The sequence below is a fragment of the Pituophis catenifer genome, unplaced genomic scaffold (genome assembly GCF_029215685.1).
Source record: "Pituophis catenifer annectens isolate HBS135680 unplaced genomic scaffold, rPitCat1.0.hap2 SCAF_1, whole genome shotgun sequence".
NCBI lineage: Eukaryota > Metazoa > Chordata > Lepidosauria > Squamata > Colubridae > Pituophis > Pituophis catenifer.
In genome coordinates, this window is record NW_027256881.1 from 32172368 (window position 1) to 32200205 (window position 27838).

At 37.4% G+C, this 27838-nt stretch overlaps 1 protein-coding gene across 2 annotated transcripts in view; it reads left to right on the plus strand.

Annotated features, from left to right (window-relative positions):
* Positions 1 to 24819, plus strand: part of PNPT1 (polyribonucleotide nucleotidyltransferase 1) — a 41919-nt gene extending 17100 nt beyond the window's left edge. For both annotated transcript variants that reach the window (XM_070947535.1, XM_070947546.1), the window contains 17 exons: positions 241 to 337; positions 788 to 890; positions 1693 to 1763; positions 3376 to 3412; positions 4820 to 4886; positions 4967 to 5056; positions 5688 to 5741; positions 8571 to 8680; positions 10065 to 10136; positions 10244 to 10307; positions 12249 to 12332; positions 13741 to 13824; positions 13918 to 14024; positions 20602 to 20657; positions 22246 to 22324; positions 22679 to 22726; positions 23601 to 24819. In XM_070947535.1, the coding sequence (XP_070803636.1) occupies positions 241 to 337; positions 788 to 890; positions 1693 to 1763; positions 3376 to 3412; positions 4820 to 4886; positions 4967 to 5056; positions 5688 to 5741; positions 8571 to 8680; positions 10065 to 10136; positions 10244 to 10307; positions 12249 to 12332; positions 13741 to 13824; positions 13918 to 14024; positions 20602 to 20657; positions 22246 to 22324; positions 22679 to 22726; positions 23601 to 23753 (1376 nt within the window). In that variant the 3' untranslated portion in view covers positions 23754 to 24819. The remainder of the gene's footprint in view (positions 1 to 240; positions 338 to 787; positions 891 to 1692; positions 1764 to 3375; positions 3413 to 4819; positions 4887 to 4966; positions 5057 to 5687; positions 5742 to 8570; positions 8681 to 10064; positions 10137 to 10243; positions 10308 to 12248; positions 12333 to 13740; positions 13825 to 13917; positions 14025 to 20601; positions 20658 to 22245; positions 22325 to 22678; positions 22727 to 23600) is intronic.
* The last annotated feature ends 3019 nt before the right edge of the window (positions 24820 to 27838 follow it).

The window sequence follows — 27838 nt, forward strand, 5'->3', positions numbered from 1 at the left end:
ATGTATACATTTAAATATATATATTTATACTGTATGTGTGTGTACATACATATACATATACACACACACATACAAGTACCATATTTTTTCCTTCCTATTTGGTTGCTTTCATTTCTGCTCAGCTGTTCTCTTTGAATCTGCTGAAGGAAAAAGATATAAAACCATGCTAATTATTTTGTTGCTAAAATGGATGCTGTTCACTAAATCAGAAAATAATTTTTCTTCTATGTTAACCTCCAGAAAAGTTTCCAGGGGCTGATTCTTATGAAATCACGGAATCATTTAATGTTGTTTCCAAGGAAATCTTTAGAAATCTTATCATGAATGAATACCGAAGGTAAATGTGGAATTGATTGTCATTAAGTGGAGTTATTTTCAATGCTAATGGAAGGCAAAATGTGATTTTGAAATATCTCATGCTTTGTACATGACCCAATAAGAATAGAATCCGTAACAGGAGAACATGTGCATGATGAACCAGAAAAAAAATGTGTTCTAGAAAGTTATACTGGATTAAAAACTTAAAAAATGTATGTCGATTGATTTGGTCTAAGCTGTTGACAACCTATTTTAATTGGACCTATATTTGAATATTACTCCAGTATATTACACATCAGTTGAATAGTAGAAACAGGATGTGTTGTAATAAATGTACTCCTCTACTCTGTATCAGCTCTAATAGGTAACACGGCTCTTGGATTTAAATCAAAGGATGCATTCTGTATTTAAGTTCGTGAAATAAGGCTTTGGAAATAAAAAATATTTCTTTTTAACTTTATTTTTCTAGATGTGATGGTAGAGATTTCAATACACTTAGAAATATCAGTTGTGAAGTGGACTTGTTTAAAACTTTGCATGGTTCAGCTTTATTTCAAAGGGGACAAACACAGGTATTCACTTCTGTTGTTTTTGAATATTATAAATTTAAACATTTCTTAAATGTTCCATTTCTAAAGAATTACTATATTTATTTCTGTTTGTTGGCTTGGCTGATATCCTGGTAAAAGCATTTAAAGGGGGATATAATCAGCAGCAAAACTCAAGTTGTATATGAACAAGTTCAAGATTTAAAGCTTTATCATCATTTGAAAAAACCTGCATGCTCAGGGACTCGGGAAGATGCATGCATGAGTCTATGTCTTAAGAAGGAAAAAATCTTACACTGCAAATAGTGGTATATTGTTAGTATGCAATTAAAACCAAATTTATGATTTTAAGCTACTACAAAATTTTGAAATAAGTTGACTACTACTCTAAAATTATCCCTAGCTTTCTTTGTGCATAAGAAATTAGAGGGCATTGTTTTGTTTTGCATTGCTGTTAAAATTGCATGTATGAGATATGCATGTCAATGAATGAAAAGGTTCTTGTAGATGAATAGTATGTGTGATGAGATTTCTTGATCTTAAAACTGGTAAAAAGAGTAAATATTTTCATATATTTTTTCCTTCTGAAAAATAAGTTCAGTTATTTGTGCATATATTTGATTAAAATTTTGAATATTCAGTGTTTATATTTGTAGTATAATATTAAACAAGTACAGCTCAGAAACATTTGAAATGAAGGCAAACATAATTTCACTGAGTTTCTGACATTTTATGTTACTATCATTTTTATTTTATAGTAATTTAATTTAATTTCCATAAAGAGAAATGGTTTTATAATATCATTTCTTTTTTGGCTAATTTTTAGGTCCTCTGTACAGTTACATTTGATTCATTAGAATCAAGTATTAAATCTGATCTTATCACTACAGTAGCCAGGTATGTCCCATTGTATATTTTCCTTCTACCTTCTTTACACTGCCAGTTTTTGCTCTTTGCTGGATCATTTGATTATAACATTGCTTATACAGATAGTCCTTACTTAACCACGAGTGGGGCAGTGAGTGCCCATGACGCTTGCATGACTGGGGCCATAAGTGCCCACGATGCTTGCGCAAGTGAGGGCACAAGTTGCCGTGATACTCACGCAGGTGAGGCCCTGAGCGCTTGTGACCCTCATGCTAGTGGGGCTGTTGCGAATAGGACCAGTAGATTGGGGACCCCTAAATTATATTGTTTATAAATCATGGGAAGCAACTTTTCACATCATGTTAATTCATAATACAGATAGTTCTTGGCAAAGGATCATAATTGGAACCAGAATTTCTATTGATAAGCAAAGTGGTTGTTAAGTGAGTTGTGCTCAATCTTATTATCTTTTTGCCATGGTTGTTAAATGAATCACTGCAATTAAGTGAATCATGCAGTCATTAAACATCCCCATTGACTTTGCTTGTCAGAAGCCATCTGGGAAAGTCGCAAAAGGTGACCTGGTATGTTGCAGCCATCATAAATACATGTCAGTTGCCAAGCGCCCAAATTTTTGTCATGTTACTGTGGGGATGCTGCAACAGTTTTAAGTGTCAGAACCAGTTGTCACTTTTGTCAGTGCCATTGTCTTAGTTTATAAACTAAGAATTTTGGCTTACTGTAGGACAATGGTTTATGGTACTTGAATACATATATGTCTCCAACATCTTTGTTCCTACAAGCTTCACTATACCTTTTAACAATGTTTTTTTTTTAATGAAAAGTTGCAACCAAAATGTCATCTCCTAGAATAATTGTATTTATAAGAATGCTTCTAAGCATAATATAAGCTTCCGGTGCATTGCTGTAAAATAAAAGTGGATTCATTGCAGCCCAGTGCTTTCTTTGTAAGTTTTCTTACAGAGAAAATGTTGGATTAGAAACCAGCATTCTAGAAGGGAAGATGATGGACAATTTCACATTTTTTTATAAATTAATTTTCCGTGATGGGTTATGCCAGTCATTTTTGTGAACAGACAAGCCTCCTTGTGAGAGTGCTCAGAACATTGTTCACTATCTTACGAAAAGATGACTAAAATATCAATGCAGACACATTTCTGTAATCAATATGTGCATACGTGGATGGACACATAGTGTACACAGAGTGTAAAATCACTTCTTCAGACAATTTCCTATAAAGGATACAGCAGGTTTAGGGAGATTGAGTTTTAAAAATATAACTTCATACTGGTTCATCAGATTAGTTTTCTGAGTTCGGAAAAGAGGTTGGTCTAATCAGGAAAAGGGCTCCATAATAATGTATTTATTATACATTACTATAAGCTAAACTTACTTCAAAATGTAAATTGCTTCTGAAAGTTACAAGGATTCTGCAGAAATTTATGGCTTGGGAAAGTTGCTTGGAAAATGAGGTTTCTCATGCCCTAAATCCTGAGTTTCATGGTTGGTTGGTTGGTTGGTTGGTTGGTTGGTTTGTGAAAGAGAACAAAGTAGTTTTATTTAAATGTTAATGGATTGATTAAATTATATACAGCTATATAACTTTTTATTTCTATTTTAGTGGAATAAAAGAAAAAAACTTTATGCTTCATTATGAGGTATGATATTTTTCTTTGTTTCACTTGAATTTTATTATTTTTAAGGATGCCTAATCAATAAACTTCAATAAACTTCAGTACTTGAACTTAGGGCTGATTCCACATTGCTTTTCTAAAAGGAAAATTCCTCTGTGTCATAAGTTTATTCAGATCTGAAGGGAACTCCAGAGTTTTCTGTGGAAAGACCAGCTGTATTGTAATAATAATGCTCTGGCTGTTGTATTTGTTGTGCACTTTTAATACTTGCATTTGCTAGAAGTATCGTGATACTTTTGTGCCTTTTTAATGAGATTTTAATATATTACTCTGCTTTGAGTATTTTTAGGAAGAAAAATAATTAATATACACTGCAAGTGACCACTACCTCTAGGGTTCCCACTTAAACAACATTGTCTGGGTTCCCACTTAAACAAGTTACATTACTTGGGTTTCCATCTAATGTTAAGCCATAAATATCATATTGGGCTAAATTGTGAATTCATTGAGAGGTTTTGAGAGAAGTAGATTAGATTTGGGCAACAGCAATTAAAAGCATCAAGTCAGAGTCAGTACAGAGTCAGATAAAGGTAGTCCTCAATTTACAACAGTTAGTTTAATGACCATTCAAAGTTACAACAGCACTGGAAAAAGTGACTTATGACCATTGTTCACATGACCATTGCAGCATCCCTATGGTCATGTGGTCAAAATTCAGATGCTTGGCAACTGATTCGTATCTATGACAGTTGCAATGTTCTAGAGATATGTGATCCCCTTTTGCAATCGTCTGGCAAGCAAAGCCAGTTTCACTTAACAACTGTGTTATTAACTTAACAAATACAGTGATTCACTTAACAACTGTGGCAAGTAAGGTCATAAAATGGGGCAACTCACTTAACAAATGTCTCATTTAGCAACAGAAATGGGCTTAATTGTGGCCGTAAATTGAGGACTATCTGTATATGACCATTTAGAAGTTGCTATACCCTTTCTTGTCTGTAAATGAGAATATTTTGTGCCACTGAAAAGCAATTACTTCACATGATCACTTACTAAAGGTCTTTTATGAAATACCCCTCAGGTTGTTCCTAAACAGCATCTGCAGTGTGTGTGTGTGTGTGTGTGTGTGTTTATATGTGGATATATTGCACAGATTTATGGAGGATGGCAAATAGATGCATATATGTATGTATTATAGTTATTTCAAGCAGTAGATGTTAGATGCAGTTTAACTATTATGATATAAACATCTAGTCTAATTCCAGTGGACTGTGAGAGCCAATATTTTTCTTCAGAACTGTGAAATAAATGAACCACTTAAAATGTGCAAATAATTTCTAAATTCTGAAGTATGCATGTGGTGTGAATTTCTGGCTCTGTATCTTAACATAAATACTGACTTTTAAAGTGTCTTCCTTCTCTTTGTAGTTCCCTCCATATGCAACTAATGAGATTGGCAGAGTTTCAGGTACAAATAGGAGAGAACTTGGTCATGGTAAGTAAACCCTTAGGCAACTCATTGTTTATATTGAAGTTAAGTATTCTTTGTATTCATGACATTATTTTTACCTGTAGGTGCACTTGCAGAGAAGGCTTTGAAATCGGTGATTCCAAGTAAATTCCCTTTCACAATAAGAGTTACTTCAGAAGTATTAGAATCAAATGGTATTTGCTTTTTTATATAATTTGCTTTAATCTCTAGGATTTGGGAGAAGGGATTTGTAGCCTTTTTTTATCTCTAGTAGAAAATTGCATTGTGGTTTTGGTAAAAATAGAGTTTATAATGTTTAAAACTCTTATACCTCAACTCCTATTCCAAGCTTTTTTTTTTAAATTTCTGAAATGCATCAAGGTTTGGGATTACTACTTTGTTAACTTGTATCTAGAATGACTGAAGAATCTACATCTAAGAGATAGAAATAAAAAGTTGATGGACAGTTATGAATTTTCTTCATATTACTGGGAAACATTTGGAGGAGGAAAGTTGCCTTCAAGTCAGTTTTGACTCCTGGTGACCTCCTGGATTATTTCCTACATCTTTCTTGGCAAAATTTCAATAGTGGTTTGCCATTGCCTGCTTCCAAGCGCTGAGAAAGACTAACTGACCTAAGATCACCCAGCTGGCTTTGTACCTAAGGAGGAACTAGAACTTGGTGGTCTCTGGGTTTGATAGAATTCCTTAACCGCTACATCAAACTGGCTCTCACTGGGAAAGCAGCTCATTTGTAAATATATGTTAGAAAGGTAGTGTTAATTGACAATGCATTAAGGGATATCTTATAATTTCTGTCCACAGGGTCATCATCAATGGCTTCTGTTTGTGGTGGGAGTCTAGCCTTGATGGATGCAGGTATGTTTTCCCTAAAGTGTATGAATTTCATATTTTGAATTGATTTATGCAATACAATGCTAGGAAAATAGTAAAATTAGAAATACTGGTTTCAAATAGCATAAAGGTCAGATCTAACTTTTGCTCTTGGGTCCAATTCTGGGTAATACAAACTGTTTGCAGGACAAATTAAGAAAAAGGATATTAAAAGGAGTGAGTTGGAATATTTATTTATTTATTTATTTACTAGATTTATAAGACTGCCCAACTCAAACAGTGTGATTCCTATGAAGAAATTTAAGAATTTAGGAAGGTTTGGCCCTAATGAGAGAATAAGTGAAATATTTGAAAAGTTGTCACACAGATGATGATCATGACTTGTATAATGCTAGACCAGGAGTCCCCGAGCCACAGCCCACTACCAGGCCTTGGCCCAGTTCAGATCTGAGCCATGCAAGCGGTGGGCTGGTGGACACGTGCATGCGCACAGCAAAACTAATACAAGCGACAGGCCGGCACGGAGCCAGTTCCCCCCGGCAACCCCCGTCAAGCTGTAAAGGTTGGGGACCGCTGTTCTAGACTGCAGGATATGTATAATGAGGTATGATTGCACATACTGTAAATACCTGGAATGTAGCAAGTTGGTCCTTTTGATCTCATTGAGCAGGAGTCCCTAAATCTTCCCCATCTCCAATTTCTATATGCTTCACACTCCCTAGGAAAATCTAGTAGGTATGTTATTCTGATCTACTTTGTTTTGGAGGAAAAAAAAATCTCTGCATTATTTTACTGGGGAGAAAGACGGTACCAAATTACTTACATTCTCTGAGTAGTTTAACTGAGCAGGAAAACATATGCCAAGATTGAGGAAATATAGCTATGTAAAATAATAAGTTTCACCCCTGAAAAGTTTTTTTTTTTAAATATGTAGACATAACAATAATTTATTGTAATTCAAACAATATATAAAGATATAGGAGATGTAATTTAAAAATATGACTAATTGATTTTGCAATCCTTTATTCAACAAAAAATTGACATTTATGTTATTTACTTCTATGGAAAAATACACGCTTGGCTGTAAAAGCTGGCATTGCTCCCTTTGTTAGAAACAATTTCAGGTAGGCATTTCTTTTAATTATATACCATTCTCTGACATCAACCAGGAGGATTTTCCCTTCATTTCTTCATGTTCAATTTTTTCAACTGTATGATGTTTGAGGGTTTTGTTGCATGAACGACTCATTTTAAATCGCCTCACAGCATCTCAATGGAATTTGGATCTGGGCTTTCCAGAATCCTCCTTTTTTGCAGCCATTCCATTCAGAAACATTGTCATGCTGCAAGGTTCACTTTTAGTTGAGCTTTAATCTCCTGACAGATGGTTTTACATTATCCTCAAGCACCCTCCAGTACAATGAATAATTCAGGAGTCCTTGGTGCTGTCTGATCTTGGTTGTTTTCATGCAGACATTTCATTACCCAAACTAGATAACATCATCAATGGATAATTCATAAGGATTCTATAATGGTAAGCTGCCCAGCTCCTGATATAGCAAAGCAGTCCCAAATCAAAACATTTCCACTACCATGTATTACAGTTTGTATCAGGATCCTCTGGTGAAATGCTATCTTTGATTTTCACCAAATATGTGTTCTGGTACTTTGACCAAATAACTATCTTTGCCTTGTTTATCCAGAACACATTGTTTCAGAAGCTCTGGTCTTTGCCTAGGTTTCAGGAGAAAACTTTAGTTTTACCCTAGTATTTTTTTCTGGACAGTAAAAGTTTTCTCCTTGTTCCACCTCCCTGATAGATGGTCTAAGTAAATTCACAGTTTGAAATCTCCTAGGGGGTCTTTCAGACAGTAGAATGGTTGTTGAAATATTGTTGAAATTAAGGTCAAATAACTGTATGTTGAAATACAGTGAAAAAGTCAAAAAAATCAGGATTTTCTTTTTCACATGACTGTAAATGGAGTTAAAAAAGAACAAATGAAATGTTTAAAAAGGAGAATTGGACATTAATTTGGAAGAGGATTCCCTTGCTTGTTTCTACACAGAGAAGCAAACACATAAAAGAATCACAGCTGTTCATATCAGTCTCTGAAATAAAAATAGATATTCATTTCACCTAGTTTTGTAGGTTAGATAACTTTCTAATTCCTGAACTCTAATCACAATTGTGATGTATTTGGTTTTTAAGCCAGTGCCAGATACAGGTACAAAAGACAAAATTGAGTTGCCCTATCCTTTTTGGAAAAACTTACACGACAGGAGTTTTTTTCTTCTGATTGGTTCTTCTCAGTTTGATTTTTCTAGGTTTGTTTATTTCTGTCCACTACGTAGACTGGCCAGGTTTTACTTTTAACGCTTTTGTGTCAATGTTTGGGAGGAAGCTTTTCTCCATTCACTACAACCTGGAGGAATGCAAGCTTGGGGAAAAAAGATTTTATTTTAAAGTTGGGCATTTTTTCCCTCAATGATACAGGAATTTGTCAATAAAACAAATTACCTAGAAAACTGATAGTCTTCTCTTCTTTGAATATGTTCACATTGAGGCTAGGAAGAAATATCTCTTGCAAGGATCCAGTCTGGGTATATACAACAGGCACTAGAAATACCACACAGAACAGCACACACACTGTCTCCAGCATGAGTCTGAAAGCTCGAAGGACAAAATCTCTGGTTCCAGTGACCAATCTAGATTGGATCCTGCAACATTATCCTGGGACATATATTTGCCTTCACAGTGGAGATATGTGAGCAATATCTCTTGAACTGAGCAGAGGCTGGATTCCAAAGCCTATTTAGTTTCATTCAGCAGGGGCTTTTTTTTTCCTCTGCCAGGAGTTCCCATATCGTCTCCTGTAGCAGGTGTTGCTATTGGTTTGATTACCAAGCCAAATCCTGAAAAAATTGGAGACAATGAAAATTATTGCCTATTAACAGACATTCTGGTGAGTATCTTTAAGTTTATTTCTCAGTCTTGAGATATCTTCAATCTATAAAATTTATATTAAATTATTACAAAATTATTATTTTTTCACAAACATTAAAAAAATGAAATCCATAACCATTATATATTACTGGCAAATAAATTCATAATAACATGATGAGAGGCAGAGCTTTGAATTAGGAGAGTACCTTTTGATCTAATGAGTGATATGCGGTTTTAGGAAACACACTACTTTCCTCATATATCCTACTTATCTATTAAAAGGATTGGCCACCTGTACACATTTTAAGATATCATTTTAGCCATTGTCTATCCACTGCAGGATAAAAGCCTCTTCTGCATGTTTCCAACCAATATGGTCCAATGTGCCAATTGGGTCCGTAATACTTTTTAAAAATATGTATTTTAAAATATAATCTGTGTGAAGTACTTCAAATGTTATACAATCATCATGAAAATTTAATGTTAAATATTAACACTAGTGGACTGGAGATTACTCAGTTCTTTTGTTTGTCAGCCATATAACTTTTCTTGCATTTATACAAACTCACTGTTGAATTAAGTATCTGCCTGATACGAGTATTATATATACCATTAGTTCTTGACATACGAACACAATTTGAGCAACACAGTTGTTAAGTCAGTTTTACCCCAATTTATAATTTTCCTTGCACATTTAAGTGAATCACTGCAATTGTTAAGTGAATCATTCTGTCATTAAGCAAATCTGGCTTCCCCCATTGACTTTGCATGTCGGAAGCTGGCTGGGAAGGTTACAAATGGTGATCAGATGACCCTGGGACAGTGCAACTGTCATAAATACATGCCAGTTGCCAAGTGCCCAAATTTTGATTACATGGCTATGGGGATGCTGCAATGGTCAAATGTGTAAAAACTGGTCATTTCTCACTTTTTTCATTGCAATCGTATAACTTTGAATAATCACTAAATGAATGGCTGTAAATTAGAGGCTACTTATATTCATGTTGACCCTATAGTCTGTAGTCTATGTAATTTCCCATTCCGCTGAGACAAAACTCATATTAATTATAACATCTTGTAACATAAAAAGTTTATACAACTTATTTGAAATCTTGGGAATTTTAGTATTTTAAAGCGGATCTTTGTTATGCTGTAAATCATTTATTGGTTTATTGCTTAAGCTTCTGGCATCAGTGTATTTAACTATTTAGAGTAACTTTGGTTGACTTTATTTTCCAAGGACATGATAGATAGTTTAGGGACATCCATTATATCAATATAAGTGTAGAATTTAGCAGCAATTCTGAAGGAAGTATCACAGCAGAATCTGTGTTGACACTTATGATTGGATTGTTAATAGAACTATTGCAAACTTGTTGATTATTTCAAATGCTCTTTTACAGGGAATAGAGGATTATAATGGTGATATGGACTTCAAGATGGCTGGGACAAATAAAGGAATCACTGCCTTACAGGTATCCGCTCTAATCATCTTAATCTATCCCACCCCCCAATTTGCTAGAAAAGAGTTCCATTGATATTAGCTGATGTTAAACTATATTTTTTATTTGTCCATTATTAGGCTGATATCAAGATACCAGGAATACCCTTAAAAATAGTAATGGAAGCTATTCAACAAGCTACAGGTGAGAAGGACAACCACAATTCTTGACTTATTTTTTTCTTTTTTCTCTACATTTTTCATATCAATAAAAGGATAAGTTGTAAATCTGTAAAAACGATCTCTGACCAGGCTCATATTTTGATTGGCATTCAGTAGATTAAGTTTATCACATTTATATAATTACCTACTCATAAACTGACTCTGGGCAGAGTCCAGCAATCAATAAAACAACAAAAACTCATAAAAATTAAAAAACTAATCATTAAAAATTAAAAACTGAAAAATTTGGAAATATACAAACCACAAGGGGAGAATAAAAGATCAATCATGATGGAGGCCTTTAAGAACATCTCCAGTTCCATGAGATCTCCCCCAGGCCTAGTGGCAGAACTACCGTATTTTCCGGAGTATAAGATGCACCTACCTTTTTTGGTGAGGAAAAGAAGAAAAAGAACTCTGCCTCTGAGCAATTTTGCCTCGTTGCAGCTAACAGCCTGCTTTACTTTCATTTTCGTTTTCAGCATAGCTTGATTAGCACAAGGAAAAAAAAAATCTGCTCCAGCAATTTACCTCTTTGCAGCAAGCAGCAGAGCCCTGCCCAAAACAGAGAGCAAATCAGCTGAGACTCAGGAGGCCGATCCAATTAACTTGTGCTAATTAGGCTGTGCTGAAGCTGAAAGGAGCTGTTTTTTCTTGCTGTTTGCTTGCAAGGAGGTAACTGGTGCGAGGCAGAGACCAAAGGATGGGGGCCAGTGGGTCGGCAGGACTACATTCTGTGTCTAAGACGCACCTAAATTTTCACCCCCTTTTAGGGAGGGGGAAAGTGTGTCTTATACTCTGAAAAATACGGTAGGTCTTGGGGACTTCCAGAATGGTAACAGAGATGGAACTAATCTGAGTTCACTCAAAACAAAATATTTCCAAAGATTTTTTAATCACAGTCCCATTGATCAGTTAAAAGTTTTAAACCAAATAATATACCTGTTAAAATATTAAAAAACATATAGGCCCCTTTAAATTTCTTTGCTTTTCAACATAAAAATTAGCAAAGTTCTGTGTTCATCATTGTTTCTATGTCGGCAATGGACTATGCATTTAGCATGCTTTTTATTTTATTCCTAAAGAAGAAGAATACCAAGGAAATGTATTTGATTTTACTTCAGAAAATACTGTCATTGTCTTAAGTGACTAGTTCTATACAGCCAAATGTGACTGAATTTTTATTCCAAGAACTAGCCCAAAAACTTAATAGGTCCATAATAAAAAAAGATTGCAACAAAAGCTTAAAATATTAAAAGAAATGGAATAAGTTACTCTTTTTTCTCCATACTTACTTAAAATCTTATTTTATTCTATTTTATTTTATTTATGTCCCACCTTTATTACAAATTACTCTTTCTCCATGCTTACTTAAATTCTTAGAAATACTTATTTATTTTATTCATGTCCCACCTTTATTATTTGTACAAATAACTCAAGGCAGTGTACATATCCAACACACATTCTTCCTATTTTCCTCACAACAACAACCCTGTGAGGTGGGTTAAACTGAGAGAAAGACTGGCCCATAGTCACCCAGCTGGCTTTCACGGCTAAAGAGGACTTGAACTCACCATTTCTGCTTTCTAGTCCATTGCCTTAACTACTGGACAAAACTGGCTCTCATAAATATTCTCTACCAGTGGAAATATAGAGGGCTTCCATGATGCACTGGAAATAGTACAGAAAGCTAGACAAAAGATTTGGTCTTATAAAGTTCTAGACTGGAAATAATATTGTTTTTAACTTAATATAACAGCTGATTTAAAGTGTCTTAAACTCTTGTGGTGGTGAAATGCTGGAAAGGATTTGCTTGATTAGTCATATTTAAAAAGAAAAGCAGAACACCAGCAGTTTTTTTAATGAAAAAATTACATTGTATATGTTGTGTATTTAAACTAAAATGTTATTCATTTTTCCATAGTTGCAAAGAAAGAGATCTTGCAAATAATGAACAAAGTAATTGCAAAACCTAGACCAAGCAGAAAAGAGAATGGACCACTTACAGGTAATGACCTATACTTTTAACTGGCATGGTTAGAGGGGGTTTTCTCCTAAAATGCATAAAATGTCACTTGTAAGATGACCCAGTATATACGGGCAGTATATACATGCAGATTTATGAATTTTTTGAGTTATGGGTTTCATTTCAATAATTCAGTTTCATATATGACCTGCCGAGGTTGCTAAATCATATAAGGTAAAGATAAAGGTTCCCCTCGCACATATGTGCTAGTCATTCCAGACTCATTCACCTCCGTTTCAAAGCTGAAGAGCCAGCGCTGTCCGAAAACGTCTCTGTGGTCATGTGGCCGGCATGATTAAAAGCCAAAGGCGCATGGGACACTGTTACCTTCCCACCAAAGGTGGTCTCTATTTTTCTACTTGAATTTTTTACATGCTTTCAAACTGCGAGGTTGGCAGATGTGGCACTAGGGATTCGAACTGCTAAACTGCCGACCTTTCGATCGACAAGCTCAGCGTCTTAGCCACTGAGCCACCCTTTTCTAAATCATATAGTATCAATAAAATCAGAATCTATTAAAGAAGGGTATTTATCTTTATACCACAACATGTTCGTCTTGAGAGAAAATAGAAAAATATTTAAGGGAATTTAAATTTCACAAAGTGTATAAATTCAAATTAAAAAAATTAAAGGAAAACAGAGAGAAGGGAACAAAGGGGAAAAAACAGATACTACTTTTACCAACTTTTGGTGTCAAGTATAAAAATAGATTCAATATAATTTTTCTAATACTGTTTTAATTTTGTTTTTTTAATAGCAGCTCTGTCTTTAATGCAATGTGGCAGTTTTGATTGATTACAAGCAGCACTGTTAGTAATTACTCTGCATTGTTCTAAAAACCTTTAGAAGTAGATGCTTCCCTACAAAAATCATAGTAGCAATATTTATAGAAGGTTTTGTAAATAGTTAGTAAATGTTGGTATCTATGTGGAGTATTTTTTCCCTTTTAGACTACTAGTGAACCACATTCACATAAAATCTATGGGGAACATTTTTGTTAATCTGGTAATTTTGTTTAGCAAATGTGTTCATTAATATAACTGACAAAGGATAGTATCTGTTTATCATTTATTTTTTCTTTTTGTGCTGTCTCTTTGTTCTTGATGATTATCCAAACCTCTGCAGATTTGGAGTGGATATAATAGTGCTGTAAGAGAAATTATTTAATATTATATCCATCTTCTCTTTTATCCACTCCAGTGTCCTGTGAGCAAAACATAGTTTTTAGGATATTCTCATTGGTCAAATGAACTTGAAATTTATTTAGATTTCTAAATACAAGCATGCTGTTATATACTACTCTTCTGAAAGGCAAAATTAACAAATGAAAAAGTCAACTCCTAAATCCTAGTGTTACACTGTCTTCATATCTGAATATTGTTCATTTCAGAAACTATTCAGGTACCATCGACAAAAAGAGCGAGATTTCTTGGACCAGGAGGTTATAATTTAAAGAAACTTCAAGCTGAAACAGGTTAATTCTGTTTTAGATTTTATATTTTCCACGTTTTGTTTAAAACTAATATAATAGATTAAATACTAATTGTAACCTGCTCTTATTCCAAAGGGGTAACTGTTAGCCAAGTAGATGAAGAGACTTTTTCCATATTTGCTCCAGTACCAGAAGCTATGTATGAAGCAAAAGAATTTATTAATGAAATATGCAAAGACGATGTAAGAGCCCTTTTGATATCTTTAGCTTTATTATTCATAATAATTTTCTAAAAATATCAGACATTTGGAGTCTGTTGCATTTACATTTCCTATTCCAAGTCTTTTCAGCCTGGACAAGTTTTATAGATTTAAATAAAATATAACTTATGACCACATTTGAGCCCAAAATTTATGTTGCTAAGAGAGGAATTTATTAAATGAGTTTTGCCCCATTTTACAATCTTTCTTGCCATGGTTGTTAAGTAAATCTGATTTCCCCATTGACTTTGCTTGTCAGAAGGTCACAAAAGGGGATCATACGACCCTGGGACACTGCAGCCATCATAAATACAAGTCAATTGCCAAGCATCTGAATTTTGATCATATGACCATGGGGATGGGCAATGGGCAATGGTCATAAATGTGAAAAATGGTCATAAGTCACTTTTTTCAGTGCTGTTGTAACTTTGAACTGTCAATAAATGAACTGTTGTAAGTCAAGGACTACCTGTAGTTGATTTCCAAAGTACTGTATTGAATGAATGAAAAACTGGGTCTTTGAGAATTTTAATAATTTCCTTGATGAGGGTGTGACATTGTCCAGATGAGGGTTGTATCAGTCGGATCTGATGCTGGCTGAGTCATAATTTTTGACCACTCCCCTTGCTCCGCCCCTTTCATGCTCAGTTTAGACTCAGTCGGCCTGAGAGAAACATCTCCTACAGATCTGGCTATACAGCCCAGGTCTGTTCAATTTCACAGAATTGTAAGTCTTTTTGACCACCTTTTATTTTCTCTAGTTTAAAATTGTTACTTCCCCTTTAAATTTTTTCCCCCCCCTTCTATTGTAGCCTGCCGGTTTTGCCTTGCTAGAGCGTCCTAAGCTGCAGGCTTTGCTTCGCTCCTGGCGGCGGCCATTTTGAAAGCCCCATTTTAAAAGGGAACTTTTTTCCTTTTTCTTTTTCCTGTCTTTTTTGGGGGGGATTTTTTTGATCTATCCCACCAACGATTGTTTAAGGGGCCCTAGACCACAATACCACCAACAATAATAGCGATTCCCTAATTTTAAGGGAAATCGCCAAATCGGGCCGCCGCCCACGCTACAGCGATCCCAAAACCGCTGATCAGCTGTAGAGCGGTTAATTGAAGCGCCGCGGCAATTTTAAAAAGAAAAATTTTTGCCGCTTTGCCACCAACGAGTCTGCAAGTTTGGGGGGGGGCAGCAAGCTTCTTCTTGCCTCCCCCTGTGGCATTTCCAGCCAGTATTTTTCTCATCGTGGCTGTGGGGGCGCTGAGGAGGTCCGTTTCTAGGCTTGCCTAGACAGATACCTCTGGAGCAGAGTTTCCTCCTGCTCACGTGTGACCTGGCAGCCATCGTGCTTAACGCCAGAGTCGTTGCCATCTCAAATTTCAACCACGTGGCGAAACTGAAACCAAAAGCTATTTCTCCAGTCGACATCGTGGTCGCAGTGAGTATACTAAAGATGGCAGATCGCTCTTCCCATGGGGAGGAAAATACTATGTACACTGGGAAGAAATCAACTTCCAAACGTAAGCACCTTTCTAAACCTGAGGAGAAGGATTTAACAAAGAGGCATAAATCTCTAGAAAAGCAAGTTAGTGAGGTGCCTGCAACTGAGCCTGGTAAGGGGACCCCCCCCCCCATCTACCCCCCCTCCTCCCATTTCAACTGTTAGCCAGGCCTGGTCTTCGGAGGGAGAGGGTAATGTTCTTCAACAAGACCAAAGCAATTTGCAAAACCCCTTTGCAAGTCAATTAATGACCCCTGCAACTCCTGTATTTGGTGGCCATGCAGCTGCAGCTGCTTCAACAGGTGAATCCTCTATGCCTGTGTTAACCCCCGAAGATCCTTTAAAAAATGTGCCAGAAGGATTGAGAATTCTGATTGAACAGGCCATTGCTTCTAGAATGGCAGCCAATATTCATGGTCACCACTCTGGCTCTGCTATTTCAGAGCGATCTGCCTGTATTAGAATTTCTCCTGCAGTCAGTCTTACTGGCTCTCATTCTCCTGCAGCCTCCAGAGTTAGTGAAGCCTTTGTGTTTGAGGAAGAGAGACATTCTGACCTATCAGATGATGAGGGGATAATCCAAGATCAACCTGCCTTTACAGGATTATTTCCCCCCAATAAATTCAAGTCTTTATTGCATAAGGCTCGCTTAACAGCCGCCTTAAAGGAAGATGAATACTTTCAAGAGATGCAGGAGGCTCAAAAGGGTGGACTACAGGGACCTTTTTCTGAGCCCCCCCCTGAACTTTGTTATGTACCAACTCCACAACTGTTCATGGATGTGGTAAAGAAACAGTGGGCTGGGCCTGCAACCATGGCATCTGCACATGGTTCAGATAAGAAATATTATGCTGTTGCTCCAAAGTTTGCTCAACTCTTGCAAGTTCCACCTGTAGACAGTCCTGTAGCGGCCCTTTCCTCTTCTTCTTCATACGTAACTGGGGATACTTCTGAAGGTCTAAGGCCAGAAGACAAAAAGTTAGAATTTCTGTTTAAAAAGAACCATCAGGCCTCGGCATGGGCAATTCAATCAGCTTCATCAGCCTCATTTTTTAATAGAACTACCATCCTTTGGCTTCAACAGTTACAGGCAAGGGTACCCCCCAGTGAGGTTCGCCTTCATCAGGATATTAATAAAATCATTGCTGCCACTCAATTTTCGGCTGATGCAACCTTGAATTCAGCCAAATTTGCATCCAGAGCCTTAGCCTCTACAGTTTCAGCCCGCAGGATGCTCTGGCTTCGCCAATGGCCTGCTGACCTTAAGGCCAAATGGCGCTTGGCTGCAGCTCCATATTCTGCAAACAAACTATTTGGGGAATCACTTGACCCTCTTCTTGTAGAGACACGGGACAAGCGAAAAATTTTGCCCTCAACATACAAACGGGCTGAAGGAAGACCCTCTCCATATTACAGAAGGCCTTCCTTTCGTTCCTACCCCCAGGGAGGCCCCTCCAGGCAGGAATATCTTCAGGGATCCTATCGATCCTCGGACCGTCAATATTTTCGGGACAGGAGCAGACAATTCCAGCCCAAACGGTCCTTTCGGGGTTCTGGTTTCCGCCAGTCCCGCAGTCGTAAGTGACTCACTACCAAATCCTCCAGTAGGGGGTCGCCTGTCCCTCTTTGCGGACAGGTGGGAAAGGTCATCTTCAGACCTTTGGGTTCTTTCAGTTGTGAAATTCGGCCTCCCCCTGGAATTTCTCTCCAGGCCTCCAACCCGCTTTCTTCAATGTCCAACTTCCAAAAGCGAATCCAGACGTCAATTAATGAACCAAGCAGTTCAGCACCTACTACAGATTCACGCCATAGAGGAGGTCCCCCACGATCAATGGAAACAGGGGTATTATTCCATCCTGTTCGTAGTTCCAAAGCGGTCAGGGGGGTGGAGAGCCATTCTGGACTTAAAAAATCTCAACTCATACATAGTGTATCGCAGATTCAAAATGTGTTCACTAACCTCTATTCTTCAAGGGATTCGTCCCAACGATTTTCTAGTTTCCATAGACCTCATGGAGGCTTATCTTCACATTCCCATCCTGCCAAAGCATCGACAGTATCTCCGATTCAGCTATGCAGGAAAGCATTTTCAATACCGGGCTCTTCCCTTCGGACTGGCATCTGCACCAAGGGTCTTCACAAAGGTCCTGGCGGTGGTGGCGGCTCACCTGAGACAACAACCGGTAAGGATCCAGGCTTACCTGGACGATATTCTGATTCAGGCTCACTCTCAAGAGCAAGCCTTACACGACCTACACCTCACGATTCAAACCCTGAACGACCATGGGTTCTTGGTCAACTACAAAAAAAGTCAGTTAGTGCCAGTCACCAGGATCACACATCTTGGCGCCATCATAGACGCAGCCCAGGGGACCGTCTACCTAACCTTGGAACGACGGTCAGACATCAGGGACCTAGTAGCTCTCATTCGCAGAACCCCATCAGTTCCATTGGCCACTCTATCCAAGCTCTTAGGCAAGATGGTCTCCTGCGTCCAGATCGTCCCATGGGCACACCTTCACGCTCGCCACTTGCAGTGGTTCCTGCTTCCTTTTCAAAAGAAACGCCAAGCTCACACCATGTCAACAGTCAAAGTTCCACTCTCAGTCAGGCGATCGCTAGGTTGGTGGACATCGCCTTCTCTCGACAAGGGGTGTCTCTTCATGAATCACGACCGACTTGTACTCACTACAGACGCCAGCCTTCACGGATGGGGGGCTCATCTTGCATCACACGTGGCTCAGGGCCGTTGGTCTGCATCAGACCTCGCCAACTCTATCAACTGGCTGGAGCTGAAGGCCATTCGTCTCGCTCTCACGCACTTTCACCGGTTCGTGCAACACCGTCATGTTCTGGTGTTGACAGACAATATAGCGGCGAAGGCACATGTCAACCGTCAAGGGGGCACCCACTCAAAGCGCCTCATGGAGGAATCATTTCGCCTGGGCAAGTGGGCAGAACAACACCTCCTCTCCATCAGAGCGGACCACATTGCGGGGTCGGAAAACACACAGGCGGATTTCCTGAGCAGGACAGAGGTGGACAACAGCGAGTGGCAGATTCATCCCGACATATTTCATCAGATTTGCAACAGGTTCGGCATCCCAGCCATAGATCTCTTCGCCACACACCTGAACAATCAGCTTCCTCGCTTCTTCTCGAGGTTCCCGACGCCAGGGGCGGAAGGGGTCAACGCTCTCCGTCTCACCTGGCCGCCGGGTCTTCACTATGCCTTTCCACCGCTGCCTCTGATTCCGGCCCTGATTCGGAAGGTCATCGCCGACAGAGCAGAAATTATCCTCGTGGCTCCCCACTGGCCACGCCGTCCGTGGTTCGCAGACCTGGTCAGTCTCTCCACATTTCACCCTTGGAGAATTCCACCAGACGAGATTGTCCTGCGTCAGGGGAACCTTCTTCATCCGGACCCTCAGTGGCTCCAACTGACTGCATGGCGCTTGAAGGGGCCCGTCTAAGGCAGGACAATTATTCAGATAGGGTGATTCACATTGTTCAAGCCTGCAGACGTAAATCCACAGTCAGACTCTACAATATCTCCTGGCTCGCCTTTTATAGGTGGTGCCGCTCCCGGCAGATAGATCCTGTTTCAGCCTCACCTGCCCAGATCTTGGAGTTCCTCAGAGATGGGTTTGACCGTGGTCTGGCCCATAGTACCCTTCGGAGACATGTGGCGGCTCTGTCTACGGCCTTGTCCAGTCCATCCGGCCGACCACTCACTCAGCACCCTGTGATAAAAAAGTTCCTGCGAGGAGCCAGGCTCTTGCGGCCCTCCTCGATTCATAGATACCCTACTTGGGATTTGCCCAAGGTCCTTAACGCTTTAACTGAGACTCCCTTTGAACCCCTCCGCACGGTTCACTTTCGCTTTCTCACCCTTAAGGTGGTTTTCCTTATAGCCATAACTTCAGCCCGTCGCATTTCGGAGCTGGCAGCCCTCTCAGTTAGGGAGGATCTCTGTGTTTTCCGGCCGGACACAGTTATTTTGAGATTGGACCCTTCCTTTATTCCCAAGGTTAATTCCCCCTTTCACAGGGCCCAAGAGGTTATTTTGCCCAATTTCTGTCCCCGGCCCTCTCATGCCTTGGAACGAAGGTGGCATACCTTAGATGTACGGAGGGCCCTAAAGATTTATATCAAAAGGACTGCTCCCTTCAGGAAGTCAGAGGCTTTGTTTGTTTCCTTTTTGCCAGGCTCCCTAGGGCTCAAAGTCTCTTCTGCCACAATTGGTAGATGGATCAGGGCTTGCATCGCCTCGGCATATCAGGCCCAGGCGATTCCTGTTCCCAATAGCATTACTGCCCACTCCACTAGGAGTGCTGCTACCTCAGCAGCTTGGGCGACTCAGGCCTCCCTTGAGGAGGTATGTAGGGCAGCCACCTGGTCTACCCCCTCGCCATTTATTCGTCATTACAAGATAGATACCTTTGCTTCCGCTGAAGCGTCATTTGGCAGGAGGGTTTTGCAGCAGGTGCATCGTGCGAGGGTCTCTCCAGGCCCTTCGACATCCCGCCCTTGAGACAGCCAAATCTTTGGTATGTCCCTCATCTGGACAATGTCACACCCTCATCAAGGAAATTGGGCATTGGTCTTACCTTAAATGCCAGATTTCTTGAGGGGGGTGACATTGTCCAGCCCCTCCCTCTGTCTCAGTGCCTGTACAGTTTATTGTTCTTGTTCAGTAGTTTTTTTCCAGTTGTCCCGTTGGACCGATTTACTTCCTCCTGATAACGGTGGTTCCTGTTGGAGATACTTCTGGTGGCCTTCCTTCGTCAAAACTGAGCATGAAAGGGGCGGAGCAAGGGGAGTGGTCAAAAATTATGACTCAGCCAGCATCAGATCCGACTGATACAACCCTCATCTGGACAATGTCACCCCCCTCAAGAAATCTGGCATTTAAGGTAAGACCAATGCCCATTTTCTTTGAATAGTTGGTCCATGCCATATTGCATGTTTTTAAAAAACTGAACTGTTCTAAAAATCCCTTGGCTTTTGCAAGGATGTTTTTGTTTTTCGCATATATTTAGACTCTTCTTTATTTGTATTTATAGCAAGACTATCAATTGGAATTTGGAGCTATTTATACAGCAACAATAACTGAATTAAGGTAAACAAATGCATCTTGTGAAGTTGGTCAAATAGTATTTCTGCATATGGATGTGTGTTCTCTCTGTCTCTGTCTCTCTCTCTCACACACACGCACACTACATATACACTTACTACATATTCACAATCTTTATTTCTTTTAAAAAAATATTTCAGCATTTTTATATGGTTTTATATTCTAGGCTACTTCTTAGGTACAGAGGAAATTCTGAAGCAAACCAGTCTAGTGTTCTAATTTTGTTAAGGAGGGAAAAAAAGCAATATTGGAGGGATTATTAAGAAAAAGGCAGTAATGTACAAACAGTTCAAATGAAATGAAGAAGTGAGGAAACAATGGGTTAATACCTTAACTAAGGCATTAAACTAAAATCTTTCATTTTATGCCTGACTCCTCCTTTCCCAACTACTTAGGTGTATATTTTTTTAAAAGGAATTTTAATAATTTTAATTGCACAGAAATAACATAAATAATGGAAGACAGAGATGCACACTATCACAACCTTATCTCATTCTTAACACTGATTCATTTGATTCTTTGAGAGTTTCATTAGGCCTTTGTGTGTGAACTGGTACAAGGGAAGCAATAAAAGACTGAATACCTGATTGATAAGGACTTCCGTTTCTCTTCCAAAAATAAGAAAAAGTAATGATCTCACAAATATTTTTTCTTTCTTTCAGTGAAGAGAACTCAACTGTGTAACAACTTTTGACAATATTTACAAAGTTCAGTTGAGGAAAGGATTATAAAAAACTTTTAAAAGTTAAATAATTTATAACGTGCTCAGTCAGATAAAATGAGGTTCTTTATTTAGACAAAATGTTGAAACAAAGAGGGAATAAGGTCAGTGTTGCCTAACAAGCGAGTAGCCCATCACCTCCGTACGAATACATGGGATGCAGATGTGATGCTAGGCCTTCCCCATATTAGGCCTCGTGGTCTAGAGTACCTTTGCTCCAGAGTTCTGTTCAGCCACCTCCCACCTTGGCAGCTGGTGAAAATGGTAGTCTTTCATTGGACCTTTAGCCCTAATTGATTGTGACTGGGTATATATTTCAATGAATTCATGCATGCATTTTATTATATTAATTTTTCTATTATGTTTTCTTTATGCTATATTATTCGCTGTTAAATCCTTAATTGATTGAAGAGGTGTACAGATATTGCAAAATAAATAAAAATACTGTATTTTTTGGAGTATAAGATGTACCTTCTTACCCCCAAAAAGAGGGTGAAAATCTGGGTGCATCTTATTGTCTGAATGTAGCCCCACCCACCTTCTGAAACGGAGGTTTCAGAGGCTGAAAAAAGCCTCTGAAACCTCCCTTTGAGAGGCTGGAAAAAAAGTCTCTCAAACAGAGGTTTCAGAGGCTGAAAAAAAAGCAAGGCGCAGAGATCACAACCAACAAACCTGTCTGGGAACAGTTGATTGGGGGTATTCCAGGAAGCCCCCAATCAGCTTTGTTCTTATTTTCCTCCCCAAAAACTAAGGTGTGTCTTATACTCTGGTGCGTCTTATAGTCCGAAAAATATGGTAATAATGAAATAAACATTCTGTGTGACACATTCTTTTCTTTTTTAAAAAATGCAGAGATGCTGGGGTGATGGTAAAATTATACCCAAACATGACTCCTGTTCTACTTCACAACTCGCAGTTGGATCAAAGAAAGGTGCTTTTATTATTTTTCTATTCATATAACAATATTGTTTAGTAAATTACCATTTGTTGCGTATGGTGTTTCCATAGAAGGCCCTGCTTTATGATGTGGAACCAACTAGAGGTGTATGTCTGCTATTAGAATAGTCACTTTAGATAGACATCTCCTATATTAAACAATATTGTTGAAACATTCCATGTACCTGCTGATTCTCTCATTAGTTGTTAATATAGAGTAAAAGGGAGTTAGAAATTTGGGAAATAATTCATAAGAAAAGTAAATTTATAGAAACTATTGTATATGCTGTTGTACTGAAAGCAATCTGAAGCAATGAGACAACTATAATGAGATGATATTTTTTTCTAGATTAAGCATCCTAGTGCTATTGGATTACAAATCGGTCAAGAAATCCAGGTAACTTGTTACATCTTTATTATATGTGGTTGGAGGTGATAATTACTATATATGCTTAACTACAGACACATTCTCCCCCAAGAACTGTTACTTTCACTGTAGTTCAGAATGCTGGGAAATATTATCCCACTCTTAAGTATTAGAAAATCATGCATTACTTTCACACTTCTAATTCTTAAATGGTACCTATTCTTTAATTTCAATCCTTTTGTCCCAAATGATTTTTTTTTCCTTGAAAACATTTCACTTCTCATCTAAGAAGAACTGAAGTCGCTTCTTGGATGGGAAGCAAAATGTTTTCAGGGGAAGGAAAACCCAGGAAAAGTCCAGTAGCCTTTTGAAAAAGCACCTTTGGGACAACCAGGACCTGGATGATTGAGAACCTCCATCAACAGTCCATTTTATTTTAATATTCTATTTTTTAGATTTTGTTAGCTGCTTTAAGCATTTGCCAGAGTAAAAAGGTGGGGTATAATAAGGAACTCTTTAAATGGCAATATATTGTTGTTATACTCAATCTTGATAATAAAATTAACAGTATGATCAAGACTTTTGATGTAGCCATTGTGCTACACTTAGGAAGATCTGATTTCACAAATTTAATACTTCAATATGCCAGTAGGAATTCTTTGTGCATAGATGCAACATGACTGTCATTTGAAGACAGAAAAATATTACTTGCACTGAAATGTTAAATAATTTCTCATAGTTCTCTTATTTTTATTTATTTATTTTAAAGATGTTAAAGATGTTAATACTTTTAGAATTCTATATATCATTAATTCTTTAAAAATGTCATTTTTTTTCACTAAAAAATTAAACTACATTAATCATGCTGCATCCTGAGCTCAATCTCATTTCCTTCTATGAACAGGTAAAATACTTTGGACGTGATCCAACTGATGGAAGAATGAGGCTTTCACGAAAAGTACTTCAGTCTCCAGCTACATCTGTTGTTAAAACACTGAGTGACAACAAAAGTATAGTAATAGGAAATGGAGTTCATGAGTCTGCCAATTCAGTATAGCACAAGAATCCTTCTGAAGTAATAGAACTGTTCCCTTTGATAGAGACTGAGTAATTACTGGTAACATATACAGGTTTCTATATGCCCATGTATATGTTAAATTTCATAGAAATATGATTGAATACCAGGTAATTTTCCCTTGTGTTTAATGCCTTTGGAGTTCTTTTGAAAAATAAGAATTCATAGCCCTTTGTCCACCATCGAAAATCTGACAGACATTTTCAAATGAATAGAATGACTGTTTCCAGAAGTATACAATACCATCCAAATATCTATTTAAAACCTTATTTCTAGTGCTAACAAGACATTTCACATGCATAAGCTGTTTTCCTATATATGTAGAAATCTGTATTATTACATTTATGTAATATATGCTCCCAGAAATAATTTTAATGGAAGAACAATCATGTTGAAGAAGATGCTTCCGAACATGAACATACAAATGAAACACCTGGCTGTAACACATTTTTGGAATCCTGGGATTTTTCTAATCCCAGGAAAGTACATTATCTCAAACTGTTGAATCTTTCCAAGCAAATAAAAGTGGTTAGCAGCTTTTATTGACAATAAATACTCTTTTGTGGAATTATAGAATCTACGAATACTTTTAATGAAAAATACCTTCATTCTATATAGTTTATCTGTGGTTCTACCGCCACAAGAAAAGTCATTTGATATTATGTGCCATCAATTTCAACTGCTATCTAGTACATAGATAGATTTTCTCCATCACAACCTGTTCCTAAAATGATGATGATCCTCTTCTCTTTCCTATCATTTTCCCCAACTTTAGAGCCTTTTCCAGAGAGCTGAGTCTTTGCATGATGTGTTTGAAGTAGGATAATTTGAGCCTTGTCATTTGTGCCAAGTGGGTTATCTCAGTATAATCATTCAGTATAAGTAGATAAAAAACAAATGCCAAAATCTTACAAAAAATCCAATGTGTACATATAATTTTTGATTATATGTAATATTTTATTAATGAGGGGTTGAAGGAATATAAATGTAATATGAATATACAGACTTTTATTTTGCTACTTTGAGCTATTAAAGATATGTAAATTTGTTCACATTCTTATGGATTTTTTTTGTTTTTTAATTAATAAAAAATTGTCAAAAGAAAAACTTTTAGCAAAAAGTGAAACAAATACAACAAAGAAAAATACAAAGAATAAACAGTTACAGTGGGGCAAAAAAGTATTTAGTCAGCCACCAATTGTGCAAGTTCTCCCACTTAGAAAGATGAGAGAGGCCTGTAATTGTCATCATAGGTAGACCTCAACTATGAGAGACAAAATGAGAAAACAAATCCAGACAATCACATTGTCTGATTTGGACAGAATTTATTTGCAAATCCATTTTATATTGTTTGTCAAGTTCCATGTATTAGGTATATAATTTAGAAAAATATTATACTCTAATATTTTTAGCTTTTGTTGCATAATCATGTAACATTTTCTCCCAAAATTAAGTATAGAAACGTTTTTAAACAAAAAAACATTACATATCCAACAAAATGCTGTTTTGACAGTTTTTCTATATGAACATAATGGAATCAAATACACTCTAAATATTTTTGTTGTGTAAGTTGTAATTTGAGGGCCATTGACACTCTTGCTATAGAAGTTAAAACACTTCCATAATATAGGACCCTCAGGTTCTTTATTCCGCTCATTTCTTAACATCTGCATGTCAAATTGATTTATTGATAATGTGTATAAAAAATAATAGGCTTTTTAGTTTTAAAGAACTGGATACGTTTTCGTATCTCAAGTGTCTCAGAGGCTGAGATACTTTTGTATTTTTTAAAATACCATGTTTCCTCGAAAATAAGACCCTGTCTTATATTTTTTTGAACCCTGAAATAAGCGCTTGGCTTTATTGCCATGCACTCAAAAACCCGATTGGGCTTATTATCAGGGGATATCTTAATTTGGGGAAAACAGGGTATCTAGCCTTTGTGCTAGCTTTTCCAAAACAAGTATACACATCATTTGTAGAAACTTTTTCTACATTTTAAAACCTATGAAGTACAGACAGAATAAACTACAAATGTTTATTTGCTGATATACGAAGTGCTATATTTACCCTTCTCATCTGATCTACAGTGGGTTATCATGTGCTTCTCCTAATAATAGGCTTTGCTTGCCTTATGACTGGAAATTGGTGTTGCCATGATATTCTTCTGGACATAATTCAAAATTTGGTTTAGCCTGTAAAACAAGGATTTTAGTTCTGTGACACTTAATAGTTAAGAGTCTTACCCCAGTAATGCAAGATTATCTGACATGTCAGGAGCTTAAGTAATAGTTCAGAACTTCTTTTGCATCTATTCCAGCTAATACTGATGGACTAGGCCTATACATAACTTGGCGAGATGGCAATAAAATTCCCTTATGTTCAGAGTAAGTGACTGTTCTGTTACTCAAATATGTGAGAAATACCCCTTTTGCTGTCATCTTAAACTATTACCTTGGCACTTGAGAACTTGCTACTTTTTTTAAGGATTATTATCTCTCAGTCACTTCTTTAAAACTAAAAATTAAATATATCGAAAGCCATTCCTTTTTCATTAAAATTGCAAAATTTTTAAATTTGTCATTTCTGTCTTTTAGTAATCGTATTTTAAGTCATATTTGTGTTGTGTATGAACAACTGTAGTCTTTAAATGATACAGATGGATACTTAGGTGTATGGGGACTGGACTTAACTGATTAGAAAGCAAAGACTACAGTGGTTGAGGTGTGATATAAACTGATTTTTTTGTGATGATGGTTTTTCACTTCTTGCATTAAATCTACTTGATGACTTACACTATAATCTTTATATGTTTCCTGTCAAACAGTGGGAAGCATTTGCCAATAGTCAGCTATCATTGGTACAGTTATTGGCAGTGTAATTGGATAAGACTATGGGGGATGCCAGCTACCATTTTTTGGTGCTGATGAAAAGCAAGGTGATGTTTTTAGAGCTCTGGAAGAATCACAAATATGTACTTTACTTTATGAATATTTTCAGCAGTTGTAGATGTTCAGTTGAACACGCATTTCTTTTATAAGTAATGCAAGAGTTCCTTTTTGCAGCTGGTTCTTGCAGCCTGGGATGATAGTGTTTGTATTTTTTAATATGCAAATATATCAAGAGTGACTAACCTCAATTGATTATTTATACATTTCTAAGTGCAAATCACAATACTAGCTTTGGCCCTATGTGGCTTGATTTCTAGAAGCCTTTTCTGGCTAGAATGCATCTCCCTAAGTAAAGTCTATCAGCATTTTCCTATTGGCAATTTTTTTTTTCTTCCACTTTTCTTTCAGCAAAATTCCTACTCACATTACATTGGTGTTTTAGATATTATGTACAATTCAGTTGCCAAAGCTTTTTATTTTAGTTGTGATCTTAACATTAACAAAGAGCCCCTTTTTGAAGGGAGGTGGGTAGTTTAGAAATGTGAAATATAAATTTTCCCTGAAAATAAGACCCTGTCTTATATTTTTTTTGAACCCTGAAATAAGCGCTTGACCTTATTGCCATGTACTCAAAAGCCCAATTGGACTTATTATCAGGGGATGTCTTATTTTGGGGAAAACAGGGTAATTATTCTAATACAGTGCATAGTTTGGTTTATAGTATGATGCTTAAATCTAAGTGCCACAAGTTTATTGATTGTCTTAAAGAAAAATATTGCTATATTATCCTGTCTTGTACAATAACCCCAAATGTCTGCTTTTCTGACATTCCAGGACCTAGATTAAATATTTTTCCCTTTTCCTTAATATTTTTAATTCAGTAGAAATTGTTAGTTTCAGAATTTGAGCCCTGGAACCAGAAGGAAGTGAATCAGGCCTTCTCAGCTGCTAGTTCAGTCACCTGATCCATGCCCTTCCTGTCTTATTAAAGCTGTGTGGGAAGGGGTGCAGGATTGGGTCTGGATGGTAGTTAACTCCTCCTTGAAAGAGGGATTGTCCCACCAGCTCATAAAGAGGAAGTGGTGTACCCCCTCCTAAGAGGACATTGCTTGACCCAACCAAGTTGGATAGTTTTTGCCCAATTTCCAATCTTCCCTTCTCAGGGAAGATTGTGAA